Below are 15,660 nucleotides of genomic sequence, written 5' to 3' on the forward strand. Positions count from 1 at the left end.
CACATAAGTATATAGTATTGAGACAAACCTTCACACGCCACCCATTGTGGTTGCTTCCATTTTGTTGCTCTGTCCTGTTGTTGCTTCCGTTTTCTCCGCCCCCCACCCCAGCCCACCTGCTTTGGTTCTGCTAATGATGCGCCCTTTGGGGGTTTAGTGGTGCAATAGCCAACCACCTCTCTCACCACTTTGACATCTCTGATGCGCTAAAGCAAGGATATAGGCCTCCAGCTTCTCTAATAGATCCTCTGATACAAGGCCTGTTTCAGAGCCCAGGGAGCCACACGGTAACCAGTATGGGAGCGTTTGCCCTCAAAGCCTGTCATGTGAACTGCTTCCACCGCAACATGCTTTTAGCACAGACATCCCTTGGAAGACCGAAAGGCAGCCGACAAAGACTGATAGCAGAGAGAAGTAGCATTGCAGCATGGGTGGAATGATAAGGATTGCCCACATGAAATTGCTGCACCAGGAGATTATGTTGTGGGACAAATAAGAGCCTGGGGATGCTTTCAAATGGGATTTCTTTGGGGAAATTGACGGCTCCTTTTAAGTTATTTCTCTGTCAGATTCAATGAAAGCCACTGATGTTATCCACGTTGTCGGTTCTTATTTCTTTGAAAGAATAACAACAAGCCCATACGGGTGAATAACGACGCACTCTGTCTAATGCCTTGAGTCTACATGCAGCTGGCATGTGAAAAGTGTGAAGCCTATGAAATGTCAATTCAGAAATACCCCAGGGAAATAAGGGTCTGCCTCTATGACGACATGTGTTGGTGATAGGTTTAATCTAAAGGTAAACAATAGGGCGCAGAGAAAATGTAAGCGTGAAATTTGTGGTGTCTTATGTGCAGGTGAATTAAACAGGTGCCAGATTTCACCATGTACTGTGGATGGCTTTGGCAAGGTGCAAGGCCCAGGTGGCGGCCTGGCTGGCTGACAGACAAACAAAAGGCTTCTTCTCTATAGAGGTACAACCAGCAAACTCTGCTGATGTTCCTTGTCTTTTTTTTTCTTTTTTTTTCTTTTCTTTTCTTTTTTTTTTATATAAAGCATCAGAAGTATGACTCAAAGGACAGAGAAACAGAATCTAGATCTTACTAATCAACCATCAGTTACAAAACAAAATGATGTAATATAGTATGCAACAAAATAAAACACAAGGAACTAGAAAAAAAAACATGAGACACTACACAACTAAAAGTCCTCAAGAATCTGTGGTTTTGGTCAATTAAAAGTCCTGGATCAGGGCTTTAATAAGTGGAATAAACATTAAGGAGTAATGTCAGTTTAAATACGGCTGTAAGGTATATTTAAACATTTGCTGAAACACCCAGAAAGAATTGTAATCTGATATTTTTCCATAGGTGTTTGGAGAAAATAAGTTGCCAATCCTACATACAGTATATATACGTATATATATATATATATATATATATATAGAGAGAGAGAGATTCTGTTTTCTTGATGAGGATATTGAAACCCATGAACACTGAAATTCTATACAATCTACTTATTGTGGCCTAAATTTACAGAAACCTGTCTTAGTTTATTGATTAATTTAGGGGCAGGTGAGGTGCATTGTGGGCAGCCTGGAACATTTTGCTTGAGGCCCCTCTAGAGGCCAGAAACATTATTACTGGCTAGGGCAAACTACAGTGGCAGGGTTTCACATACTTTGACTTTTGCAAATAACTCTGTGGACTGACAGGCTTCACAGGAACAGCAGAGACTCTACAGCTTCTCTCCGGGCCTCTGGGTCTGCAGCACGAGTGAGGAAAGAGGGGAACATATTGGTGCCATTGTATTTTTATTTGTTGACAATATCCATCTTAAAGGCATTAATCATATTGCGATAACTCAAAGCGCTGTTTGAACCATGGTTTTGTTTTTTGTTTTCTTCCCCCTACGGAACATTAAAAAAAAAAACAATGTACAGTGGAGGTTTTTATTATTCAAATGCTTCATGTAGAGTTTGTCGGGCGGCTTGACTCGGTGATAAAACAAAGTAATGCAACACAAAAACCACATGTAAGGACCACTGGGCAAGAGATGATATAGATAGACTAACATGACAGATGAAGGCATATTCATTCCCTGTGAGAAACTGACACATTGCTCTCTCTCTCTCTCACACACACACACACACACACACACACACACACACACAGACACCTCAAAATAACAAGGCTTGAGATTAGAGTCAGCTATCAGTCTGAGAGAGAGAAGCACATGCAGCACAGATAGGCGCCTTGGCCGTGCGTAGGCGGGACACTCTCTCTGTTGGTTCCCTAAAGTGGGACGGCAGTTAGAGAGACAGAAGACGAGCAGCACCTCCCAGAGGCAGAGAGGGACGGAGACCAGGAGAAGAAACAGCAGTTCCTCATTGCACACCTATACTGGTAGAAAATAACATTCAGTAGACGCTCGTAATACATTCATTACACATGCAGAAATACTGGATTGGTCATCTGGTTTCCATAAAATCTATATTCCATGTATTGACGACCCCTCGACAGGTACTATTAGAATAGTACCTGTCAAATAATTTTAAGTCATACTTATACTGGCATATTATTATTCATAATTAAGTGTAAAATCTATCTATTTGAGGAGAGAAACATTATGGACATTATTTAAGATACTAATTTTAAAGAAAGGGCATTTTCAGGATTAACTGCCTTATGGGTATTGGTGGATTTAAACTTTCTGAAAAAAAAACAACACTATATTGGACAAATTATAGGCATATTTTCAATAATGATAAACAGGGAAGGTTTAGCCTTGTCACTTACGCGGTTGGTTATGCAAAGACCATAATCCATACTTTCAAACCCAAATCAACTCTCAAGTCTCTGGAGTTTATTTTAGTTCCCAACTTCTACATTCAACTTCAAAAAAATAATGTCTGACTGTCCAGATCAGGTTGGGTTAATTCTAAAAATAATGATTGCAATATTATAAGAGGGAGACGGTAAGAAAGATTAAGATCTATTATTTTTCTACATTTAATTTCTGATGCACAATGATCCAATGATGTGAGAGGTGAGTTACCAACCCCTGTTAGTTCATGGTGTGATAAATGGAGAGTGTTTATAAATGCAGGCAAAACCCAAATTTATAATGACGAGTTCCTGCAATTTGTTGTTTGGGTCTGCAACCCTGTCATATACAAACTGTTCCAAAAACTAGGATTTATTTTAGATGACCTCCTGACCTTTGATATAGGTATTAAATCCTTAGCTGTGTAGGCAGCATGTAGACCACTGGGGTTCATAGCAAAGAAGATCAAACTTTGCAAAAATCTTGGCTTTTATATTTCTATACTCAACTGTATAAATCAGGAGTCTGCCCAGTTCTTGATACTGCTGCGAGTGTATGGGTGGCAGCAAAATTAGGAAGAGTAATTCTGTTCAAAATAGAGCAATCTGTTATTTTTTAGTTGTGCACAAACTGACCCCAAGTCTGTCTATTGGCTGGTGGTGACATGGGATGGGAACCTCGTAAATTCAGACACAAGGGTGACATGATGCATCTTTAGGGTGCTGATCTTGAATACATTCACAGAAATAGATTGACATGCACTATTGATATGATTAAAGCAAAGCTCTTTCTTATATCCAAGTACCATGCCGAACCCTACATTACCCTTAATCTAACTAGGGGCCAAAGGTCAGTTTGTGCCCATGCCCAGAAGAGGAGAGGAAATGCTTATTATGTAACCTGGATGACGATGAGAAGTGTTTTGGTTTAATGATGAAGACAAGTAGGAATTTATGTTCAGATCTAAGATATTTGAGTCTGCTCATTTCTTATTTGAAGCATGGAATAAAAGGAGACGTGTACTATATGTTTAAGGGAAATAGTGCCTCTTTGGAGAATATTGTGTGTTAGTGTTTAGAACAGCCTATTCACTTTGCTCAGACTGAGTCTCACTGTATTTTAAATTTTATATTTTAATTGCTTGCTATATGTTAAACTACCGTGAGATTTCTTTGGGTAGCATGAGACAGAACCTGCAAAGTGTGAGTCTCACAGCAAATGCGTGAGAGCTGGCAACCCTGTAATAAACCTAAATTTAAATCAACAAAGTGTGTGTGAAGAAGTTGTGTGATGCTAATCGTCTTCAGAAAATCTGCATTTAAACGACATCAAGTTGAAGTGTTGCTGTTGCAAGGGCATGGTTTTCATGAAATGGTGCGTGCGTGTGTTCACAAAGTGTGACAAAAACATTCTCTTAGTATTTATCTTTAGGTGTCAGTGTTTTCACTTCTCATTTTACCTTCCTCACTGCTGTCCAAAAGTCATGATGCTAAAGTCAGTTTTAGAAGTCACTGAACACTTCTGTAGCACAAAGCATATAGTTAAGTACAGGCTGAAAATAAGATTGAGGTGTTTTCTTGCAATTACTTTTCTTTTAATTAATTAAAGGTGCGAACCCTCTTGGTTGTTCATGAAGACTGTGGTTTTCTACACCCTGTTCCATCCTCATTTATAAGCAGCTTTTAAATGTACTCCATCTAGAACAAAAGGTATTAACCTATCTCACCCAAATGTTTGAAGAACTAAAGAACTTAATCTAGCTTACCATTTGTTTTAATAAGTAATATTTTGATGACATTATGAGTGTGTGTATCATCACACCTTCAGATGGAACCATACTGTATGTGATACTGTGTGAATGCACATAGTGATTGAAAGGTGAATCCACAATTGTGAGTGATAGGTACTCTACTGTCTATCTTAAGTTTTGCAATGTCCAAGGTGAGTAAAGAAGGTGAGTAAAAAATTCCATACAAACAAACAGCTCCACAAAAAAAGATTTATCACTAGTACTAGTTAAAGTGACCTCTGAGCTCATAGACATCACAGAGTAATCATCTGATTGGCCAACAATCATGTTCCATTTGAATTTGCATACCACATATACATAAAAATCTGCAATAATACGCATACATATACTTAAATACAAAATACACAAGAAGCATGATATTTGTAAAAACCCACATATGCACATAAACACACGAACATAGTCATTCAACAATAATATCACAAATCTTATTTCCTCAGATGATCTATTAGCAGAAATTGTCTTAAAGGAAGCATTTTAAATCAAAATCCATATTCAGACAATTTTCCTCTTCTATAGTTGCTTTGCTGATACCAGCACCTTACCAGGACACTGGTGTGCATTTATTGATCTTTCAGTGAAAAGGTTAAGCCTTTAAATTCATGAATTCTATCTTAAGAGTGTTTTGTGAGTCTGGCCCCTGTCTTTTAACTGATGTCACCCTTCAGTGGCAGGTCTGAGTTTGGCCCACAGCCTGTCCCAGAATGCCTTGTGCTGCCCGGGGTCGTGGGGCCAGTCCAGATAGGTCCTGGTTTTCACCAAGCGAGCCAGCCTGTGGTGAGTAGACAGCTGGCGAGGAGAGATCTTCTCCAGGAAGACGAGGATGAGGACGTCCCGGCGCTCTGCCTGCAGACGGTAGGTGGCCAGACGCATCTCCAGAGAGCACCATTTGCTCTTGAGGTAACGGCGGCTGACCAGGCAGACGGTGTGGCGGCTCTGGTACAGGCTGTCTGTGATGTTCTCCACAATGTCCTTGCCCAGCTGGAAGTCCCTGCTGTGCAGACACAGGCGCAGGAAAGGGGGTCCTCTCTGCTCCAGGTTGGGCAGCAGCTCCTCCACTACCCAGCGCTCATCCTTCCCGCTGTAGGACACAAACGCATCGTAGTGGTAGTGCCTCCTCCTGTTGCTTCGCATGGCCTCTGACAGCCAGGCCAGGGTGATGTGATAGAGTGGGAGAAGGTACGGACCGGCCAGACGATGGAACAATATCAGTAGCATGAATGCACTAACCCCCAGTCCAGTTGAAGCAAACAGAACAAAACCATATTCTGTTGTGCACATTGCCTCTGAGTATTTCACAAAGTTGGGTTTGTCAAGTCCATTGTCTGATAAGCAGGTCAGTTCTTCCAGTATAGGAGGACTGAGAATTAACACTTCTACCTGCCTTTGTGTTTTTGCCCATTCAATAAACCAGGCATTTTCACAGCTGCAGAAAATCTCGAAGTTGTTTATACTGAGGTACTCTAAGCTGGAAAGATTCTCAGTGAAGCTGAATAATATATTATAGGTGTTTCTTATCCATAGACTGATTGTTCTTACAGATTTCAAGTCTTTGGTCAAGGAGCCTTCCAACATGTTGATCCTACATTCAGACAGATGGAGAAACTCTAATTTGGTAAGATTGTGGAAAACCGTATCAGCAGAATTCTGTTTTAAGAGATCCACTCTCTTTAGAACTAGTTTCTTCAGATGTACCAACTGATTTATCTTGGACAGATCAACAGTTTTTGCTGAGAGTTTAGAGATGTAAACAAAACTCTCCAGAGACCTGAAGTATTTCACCATGAATTCAGATCTGCAGATGAACTGTTCTGCTTTCACAGAAAGATGGACAACAGACTTAAAGAAAGGTCTGCTGCAATCTTCAGATGACACCATTTGACCAGTGAGTTCAAGACTTAAGTTGTGTTGCGATGTTATGTCACTGCCAATCGTCAATAGCATTGGTTTCAAACCAGAACTGAGGGAAAGCTGGGATAGCTGACTCAGAACAGGTCCAAATATGTTTGAAATGTTCAACTTAATTTCAGGTGATGTTGGAGAAAGCGGATAGTTGAAAATTTCAAGAGACATTCTGCTTAGAGATCTCAGGTGTGTGAATGACATCGCTTCAATATTAACTAATGGATTGTCTGTGAGGCCTAGCCATGTCAGCTGATGCAAACCATAAAATGTATTGAAGCGTATTACTTCTATCTTGTTGAATCTGAGATCTAAATACTGAAGTTTAGACATTCCATGGAAAGCAAAATCTTCAATGTTTAAAATATAATCTGAAGTTAATTCCAGGTATAGTAGATTGTTAAGGCACCTGAACTGTTCCTTTACAAGTGTAGTCAAGTTGGTATCAGCTAAAATGACTTTCTTCAACCATGGGATTAGCTGTGGCTGAAAAAAGCAAAAGTAAGCCAGATCAGGTCTGTTTCCTTGTGAAGTTACGTGTAGTTCAGCAAGATTTCTGAGACTGAAAATAAAATTCAAATGAAAACCTGGAGAAACTGGATATCTACATGCATTCAAAGACATGTATTCAAGGCCCTGGCAAGGTTCAATATTGCTTTCTGAAAAAATGCTACTATTGTCCGTATAGCGCAACCATAACTTGCTGACAGACATTGTAAAGACAATATGGCAGACACTTTCAAAATCGATCCTCTCAGCATTAATGGTTGAATAGTCTAAAACATGGATTTTCTTGATGCCCGACTGAGGAAGGCGCAACAAGATGTCATTGCTGAAACTGCCAGAAAAAAACATGTTTGATACATTTTGTAACCATGTGAATGACCCCTCATCCATGAGCTTTATATGACCAAGGCGTAACTCAACACTCGTTAAATTCTCTAAAACAGGCCATTTGCTTATGGTTGTGTTACATTCAGAGAAGATGACACGTTTTACCAGTTGTATGTTTGATTCTATGTATAGCGATCTAAGAGACTGTATGTCCAATAATCTACAAACCAGTACTGACAAATCTTGAAAAACAGCCTCAGAAATACTAAGGTGTTGTAGATTTGGCATGCCACTGAAAACATCTTGTGCCATTACTGATAGCTTGTAGCTTGATAGACCGATAAATTTTAGGTTGACAAGATCACTGAATGTTTTTCGCGTGAAAAACCCTTCACAGCTTTCACTCTCTCTCCCCTCTAAATACAGATGATGCAGGCGTGGAAGTCCATGGCTGCTTCCAGTTGGAAGGATTTCTGTAAAACAACCTTTAATGTCCAAATTCTCAAGATCTTGGAACTGGGAAAACAATCCCATATACAAGGAACCATATTTTCCAGGTTTCATGATGATACAGAGGGTGTGAATTGCAGTGGGAAGTCCAGTTAGGTCCTTTTCAATATTTGTAACATTTACACACTCAGCCCTATAGTCTTTGGTGTCCATGCAGACAGTTTCCAAACCATGTTCACTGTTATAAACTTGACATTTAGGATGCATCCATGAATAAACAGGAAAAATCCAGAGAAGCAGAACAGCATGGTGGCAAAAGAAAAATGTAGATTTCATCTTGCAATGATATTACAGTCAGTGTGGTTAGGGATGTTTCAAGGAGTAGAAAATGTCTGGCTGCAGCTTCACATTAGGACTTCCACACAGTGCCTTGAAACAATAAAAAGTCAAATATTTGTTTTCCAGTAATGAAATTGAGATGGTCTACCTTTCAAACCTCCATCCTGAATAAATCGTTGTTTGAAGAAGTTATTCTGGATAGCTGTAACATGATGATGAGCCAAACTTGATGTACTGTAGTCTGGTTGATGATTATCACATGGCTGCGTCTGAGCGGTGTGTAATGCATAATGACTGAACATACAAACTTTGAGGAACTACATTTAAAACATGTTGAGGTTGGACTTGTGATTCTTCCTGACAACACCAGGGGGCACAGGGCACAGGCCACCAGAAATACAGTAGAATGACATTTTCATTGTTTTTCAGCATATCATACAAGACCTTCAACCTCTCAGAAAAAAGAGTTTAATTTAAAAGCAATGATATTTTCTCATTTTATTTGCAAGCTTTTAGGCACAAAATTGAAGAGCATACAGTATTTTGACATGTAAAACATGACTTGCCAAGAATATACGTACATTTAATTTACAAGAGTTTTTAAAGAGACTGAAAGAAAAAAAAAATAGCCAGAAGTAGTCTATGTCTACATCTACTGTACCAATGTGTATTTTAGTATATGAAATGAATGGAAGAGATGAAGTTGCTTTTGGGCATAGTTGCACATAGGCATTGGCATAGTATCATGTCAGCATTTTCTTATCTCTCGTTTGCTGTCTCTTAGTCATATCTCAGACTATCCCACTGAATAATGAATAATAATAATGAATAAATGCAGTGGAATACTTAAGCAACGTGATTTTTATTTGTCAGTGAAGAACATGATCAAAATTCAGTGACACATGCTCTGCAGCATAATTAATTATACTTAATTCACATAGGTCTTGACAGACCTAACACATTCACTCTACATTTGTGAACACACCATAACAACCACAATGCATTCATAACACAATGAGCTTGGCATTGTGATGAATTTATTTCACCATTCAATTTATTGTAGACTGGCTTTTAGAGCTCTGTACATGGTTATTAACACTGCAACACCTTCCATGCTCTTCTCTCTAACTAGTGTAGTAGTTTGGTGTTTGGTTTGAGGAATGACATATCAGCAGACTAAAGGCTCATTCCCCAGCTCTTAGTCTTTAGCCTGGCCACAGGAGCAGTGAAACAGGCCCCGCCTGCAGGTCTCAGGCTGCTGTCTCAATCTGCAGGCTCATAAGAAATCAAAAGCTCAGAAAGATAAGTAGGGCCCAGGGCATGCAAAGCTTCAAATCAATTCTAAAACAGACAAGCAATCAGTGAAGAGACATTAAATTGGTGGAGATATGGTCCCGTCTCTTAGTGTTAGTTAAAATTTTGAACACATTGGAACCATTCTACTTATTTTTGGTAAAAGCAGGTAAAGCAGGGCGTTGCATTAGTCAAGGCGAGATGACATAAAAACATACATAATCCTCTCTGTATTGCTGAAATTCAAGATGGATCTAATTTTTGCAATGTTCATGAGGTGGAAAAAGCGTGACTGAACAAGCCTTTTGGTAAGTTACTCAAATAGGACTCCCACGTTCTTGGAGGCAGGCTTAATATATTGATTTAGTGGACCAAGGGCATGCCCTGGAAACACTCACACTCAGGGCCTATCACAAGGACCTCCGTTTTATTTGAGTGAATTGGAAAAAAAACAGTTATGGAGAGAGGCCGACTTATTTAATTCACTTGGCTTGACTGAGAGGAACAACTGAGTATCATCGGCATAACAATGGAAGGAGATGCTATACTGCCTAATTCAGTGACCCAGAAGAATCATATGCAGGGAGAATAAAATTGGTCCAAGAATTGAGCCTTGCGGCATACCAGACTGAATGGGGACATAGCCATCCATGGACGTAAGGAATTTCCTATCAGTCAAGACAGAAGAGAACTAGTCTAGGACAGACCCTGAAATACCAACCCAGTCCCAATGCCTCAATCTAACAATGAGGACACCATGGTCTACAGTACCAAAAATAGCAAGGTCAAGCAACACCAACACAGAGCACTCGCCTACATCGGTGTTCAGGTGTTCAGGTATTCAGGATATTATTTACAGTTTCAGCGCTGTGCTGCTGACAGAAACCAGACTGAATTTTTCAAATATGTTATTTTCGAACACAGGTTACCTTGATAATTTTGAAATAGGCTTATAATTGCTGAGAGGCTGAACACAAGCTATGTTCAGCCTCTCAGTTTTTAGGGTCATAGAACTGTTGACAATAGAGACCAAGCTGGGTCCTATAGTTTCTAAAACTTTGTTGGTTTGGTTGGTATGATAACAAATAGGCTGGAGGACGGCCTCATGTGTGAAGTATGGTCCGTTAGTTCCTTAAGAGAGATCAGCCTAAACTGACTGGGATTATCTAGATGAAGATAGGATACATCAGTAACAAAAATGTGACAGGATATCCCAGACCTGATGTCCTTATTTCCACACCTACATTGCAACCCTCATTAAAATATAATTTTCAATTTCAACTATTTGATGTTTGTCTGCATTCCTACTACTTTATATCTGTAAATATAAAAACTGATACGGCCTCATGTATTTATGCTGCTAGGTTAGAGATTGAAAAGCTAGTTATGTTTAGATGGCTTTGATTCATTTGCTTTTAGCAGTAGCTTCATACAGAATTTCATAAGGACAAATCCCTGCAAAATCCCTGAGATTTATTCTAGCATTTAGTGGCAGAACAAGTAGCCCCAGGACTGTGCGTAAAAGGTCAAACCTAAAATGAACGAAACAGCAATGTCTTAAAGCATCACAGAACAGTGCATTCTATAATCCACTGCCTGACTAAATGTTGTATCACCCTTTAATTAGCATGCCTCACTACATGTCTTCAAAGACATAGTGGAGATGAGTTGAGTTGAATTGAGATGAGTTTGTAATCATACATTTTCCATCCAAGAAATAAGATTAGGAATCAAAACACATTTGTGGAATCTACCAAGGTTTTATTTAATCAGCAGACATCTCAGTTGTCCATCATAGTCTGAAAAAAGGTATACAGACATTCCAATATCAGCAAAATGGCATGTCCACTACATGTTGCAGGGTTTGGAGAAATAATATGTCTCTTAAAGAAATAAAGGCATATGGAATCAACAGAATGATACGATTAAGTACTATGCATTTAGGTTCATGGGCTGTAGAAACTAGCAGAGAGGTATTAGCTGAAAAAGAAGTTGACTCATACCTCATCAATCCACTCATTAAAGTCGGACACACGGGTAAAGACGGTGGGCTTCTTGGGGTAGTTGCACCCTAAGCCAGAGACAAAGCTGGCGATGCCGTGAACCTCCCAGACGCCTTCTGGGTTCTTACAGTTCAGAGGGCCACCAGAATCCCCCTGGGACAGTGAGAGCAGACAGTACCACACCTTGATATGTGTTCTGCATCAGGTAAATAACCAACATCACTGAGGGTGACGCCAAGGTTGTACACCAATCATCTTGTCTGCCCCTGTCCCGTATTGAACACTTGGACACTTGAAGCCAAAATAGCTAATGACCTAATTATTTCTCAGTTATACAAAGCTGCAGCAATATGTTTTCATCCATGGAAACAGTCAGGTATCAGAAAGAGTCTTAAGGTTTTCTTCCCATAGAGGAGTGTGGTTGTACTTACATTGCAGCCTCCCACCACACCGTCTCCCCCAGCACACACCATTGACCTACGGATAGACACGCCCCACCAGTCATTCTGGCTACATGTGTCATGGTCCACAACAGGCATCAGTGCCTGCTGCAAAGTGGCAGAGATGGGGCCTCCAGCTGAAACACGCACAAACACACACACACACACACACACAGACACACACACACACACACACACCAAGTTAATGAGCATAACTCGTCCTATGGGAACTAAAGAACCAAGGAATTTGCAACTCACAAAATAAAGCTGTTTCAGAGTAGATGCAGTTTTGAATTCGGGAAGGGAATCTTAGAAGATCATACATTCTGTTTATAGTGTGCTCAGTTTCAACAACTGTTAGCCTTACTGTAGAGTCTGCCCCAGCCGGTGATGTAGCAGGGGTAGTTGTGAGGCAGGATGGTGTCGGGGGCAGGGACGCAGGCCAGCTGAACCTGGTCGGTCAAGCTCACATGCTCTGACAGCTTGATCATAGCAATGTCATTGCTGATCATGAAGAGATATTGAAGAGTTATTTGCATTTGGAAATCAGTTAAATTGAATGAAATGAATTTGCTTCTGTAATATTGATATTATTATACTGCTGGATTTATATAAATTGAATGATTAATGAAATTTCTTGTATACACACTGAAATGTTAATGCAGCAATTTTTCTAACTAATATAGACAATTGTGGTGATGATCTATGTGGTTCTTACCCGATGGACAGCAACACAGGATTCCACTGTTTGTGTACAATGATCTTGGCCGGCAGGATGGCCTTGGCGCTGGGCTCAGATACCTCCAGGTTGTGTTTGCCGACGACCACACGGTAGTTCAACTTCATGCTACATGAAAATAAACACTATGTGATTAAAGCATTCTAATTTAATAATAATAATAACTTTTTGTTTTTGTGATGCTCATTTACATTAAAAGGTGCTGCATCAATGTGCTGCCTTACTCGATGCAGTGAGCAGCAGTCATGACCCAGTTGGTAGCAATGAGTGATCCACCACACGTGTGTCTCCAAATGTCATTCCTCTCATACTGCAGAGAAATCTGCAGCAGCGAAAATACATGGTGAAATACAACCCATCTGAATATAACCCATCTTGTTATACAGAAACTTTCAATAATATATTAGTTTGTTGACCATCAACAACCGTAAACAAACTGGAGGTCTGCTGAGTGCATGTTGTGCTGCATGTTTCAAGAGAGAACTAATGTTTGCCCTGTGCCAGTATTCATGTTCTACAGCAGGCAGTCATCCAGATGTTTTTACCTGCCAGGGCCAGCTGTGAGGACGGGCATCCACTCCGTTCACCACCCTGGGTGCGTCAGGCTCAATGGGAGGGGTGCCACAGCCATATGCTACACAGAGAGGTAGCACACTGGATTATACTGCTGTAATAATGTAAAATATGGTTGCATCTTGTACATGACCAAACTATTGCTTTGAAAGCTTGTTAAAATTAATATCTTTTCTGGAGTGGTCTACATAAAATCACAATAGTTTGACTCATAAGAGAGCAGATAGGAGAGTGAGCATATATAAAAGAAAACTTTATGTAACTCTACAGACATGGTTCACAATTCTATTGATGAAATCTGAAATTCAAGGTGATGATTAAAGATGATAGCCTCCTTACTTTTTTAACTTATTTCTTAATATTTTCCTATAACATACTGCTCGCTTGTTAAAAAGAAGACAATTTTTCAAAATCTTACTGCTTGTGATGAGAGCGAGGACCAGAATGATTGAAGTCATGTTGCTGCTGTCAGTAGATACTCTGACTAAAACTCTGCCTTTATAGCTGCTTTCTCTCCAGAACTGATAAGGGAAACCCGCCCAGTTGACCCAGGGTCAAAAGAAAAAGAACATTTAGTCTGTCTCAAAAAGGACAGAGACCGGGAGGAGGCTGTGAGAGAAAGGGGGTTGTACACAGGTGTATGGCACTACTTGGGTCACTACATTTCCATTCCAGCATCATATGTGTGTCGGAAACAAGCTAATTTCTGAGTCAAAATGTGAGTTGATATATTCTACAACATCTGAATAGAAACCTTACATAGTTCAGTAAGGTTTCCATAACATTAATCAATGTGCACGTTTTATATATCTACTCAAGGTTAAATGGTTGCAGGTACAGTACAGACGTACATATATGTTGGTTTTGGGAAAGAAACAGGTGTTGCTGAGCCTGCAGACTTCTGGCCAAGAGCCAGATAACGGCTCTGAGATTATCCTATTGAATACATCATACAAAACAGAAATAGCAATACAATATGATATGAGGTAATGTAAAACACAATTAAATGGTGTTCTCATTTTCTGCCCACCTGAAATAGACTAGGCTACTGACTGCAGCTGAGCAGCTTCCTCCATCTGCGGACAACAAACGTGGATAGGCCGTTCTTCTGCGGGGTTATTGAGGACCCTGCTCCACCACACTGAATCCAACCTTTATGATTTCCCTTGTCCGAAAAGGATATTTCATTATAGGCTGATATGGTGTGAATTAGTCTCAGTTAAGTACATAACAGTGTTTTAGCAGAGCCCCAATTCGCCCCAAATAACTCCGACAAATTCAAGGTGTTAAGCAGTTGGACTGGATGTCACAGGGTCATAAAATAATGATGTCGCGGTGCCGGTGCCGGCGCACAGCCATCCTCTACAGCCGCACCCACTGTCTGATACCCCGAGTCAGAAAATGAGAATAAAGAACTTGTCCAGTCTGTTCTTAAGTCTGTAATCCCTTTCTTCATTCCAATCAAATGAATGTGAAATGTTGAATGCATGGTTAGGTTCACTCTTTCCAAAAACAAAAGGAGCATTTAGGAAACCTGGGCCAGTCGCAGCAGTCTCATCTTCCTCTAGTAATGGCATTCCTGAATTTCCCCACGGGGATTAATAAAGTGCTATCGTATCTTATCTTATGTCGGTGTCTCCCTCTTTTTCTAACGCTACGTAGGGTTTCCCCCGTTAGGTGAGACACCAGTGAAGAGGAGAGAGCTCCGGTGTCCCGTCGCCCCGCCAGCGGCACAGACAGTGATAGTCTGTCGATGCGCGGCAATGCGCGTCTTGGCATCAACCTTGATATCGGACCATTTCTTTTTTCTAGTTAGTTTTATAAAGGGTCCAGCTCTTGTAGCTGGCAGCATCAACTGCTGCTGTGACATGTCGCCACTCAGCAAATTATTTTTGGTTGGTGACACCTGAACTGAGGCCACCGGGGAAATTTCTCTATTCCGTCTTGCTCCAGCTTTGCCATTTTCTCACACAGAGAAGGGAATGATAAGCATATTTGCATGCATGTCACTGGAATTCATTACACTACTGGGAAAGTAATGACATAACTGCGTTACCTCCCTCCCAACATCTACTTCAAACTCCCAACTGCATCCAATCTTGGTGAGTAGCCTATATTATGATTTTCACGGCGGTCTTGTGCCAAATAACCAAACTAAGTGGAATATTGCTTAAGTCCATGGACACCCTGGCCCCACCTTCTATCATCAGAACCGGGCTGTGCGGACCTGTGTAGGACTGAACCCTTGTTCCATAATGTGTTTTTCTGATGTTGCACACTTAAATAATGAGGTCATGGGAGAGTTTACTGAAAACTGCAAAATACACACATACACATAGAGGGCAATCGGTCACGCAAGTGGTCTCCTGTGTCTCTACTGTCCGACTGAATGTAGGAAGCTACGTCGTCAGAACAGCATCCAGCTTCGGTAAGCTTGCCCTCTAGTGGCGGTAG

At 40.5% G+C, this 15,660-nt stretch overlaps 2 protein-coding genes across 2 annotated transcripts; both read right to left on the reverse strand.

Moving 5' to 3' along the window:
* Positions 1-5,290: 5,290 nt before the first annotated feature.
* On the reverse strand, positions 5,291-6,418 carry LOC139667224 (toll-like receptor 13). Its single transcript, XM_071546657.1, has 2 exons — positions 5,696-6,418; positions 5,291-5,614 (listed from the first exon to the last, which is right to left on the reverse strand). The coding sequence occupies exons 1-2, from the start codon at positions 6,416-6,418 to the stop codon at positions 5,291-5,293; spliced, it is 1,047 nt and encodes a 348-aa protein (XP_071402758.1).
* A 5,030-nt stretch (positions 6,419-11,448) lies between these two features.
* On the reverse strand, positions 11,449-13,678 carry LOC139667230 (chymotrypsin-like elastase family member 2A). The gene is made up of 7 exons (XM_071546666.1): positions 13,625-13,678; positions 13,179-13,267; positions 12,858-12,955; positions 12,613-12,741; positions 12,262-12,398; positions 11,886-12,031; positions 11,449-11,607 (listed from the first exon to the last, which is right to left on the reverse strand). Exons 1-7 carry the CDS (start codon positions 13,662-13,664, stop codon positions 11,449-11,451), a joined length of 798 nt encoding a protein of 265 aa, XP_071402767.1. The 5' UTR covers positions 13,665-13,678.
* Positions 13,679-15,660: the final 1,982 nt, after the last annotated feature.

Source organism: Centroberyx affinis, unplaced genomic scaffold, assembly GCF_046629955.1.
Source record: "Centroberyx affinis isolate AG114_WGS23_722 - 3 ecotype Tasmania unplaced genomic scaffold, CSIRO-AGI_Caff_v1 ptg005379l_1, whole genome shotgun sequence".
NCBI classification, from domain to species: domain Eukaryota; kingdom Metazoa; phylum Chordata; class Actinopteri; order Beryciformes; family Berycidae; genus Centroberyx; species Centroberyx affinis.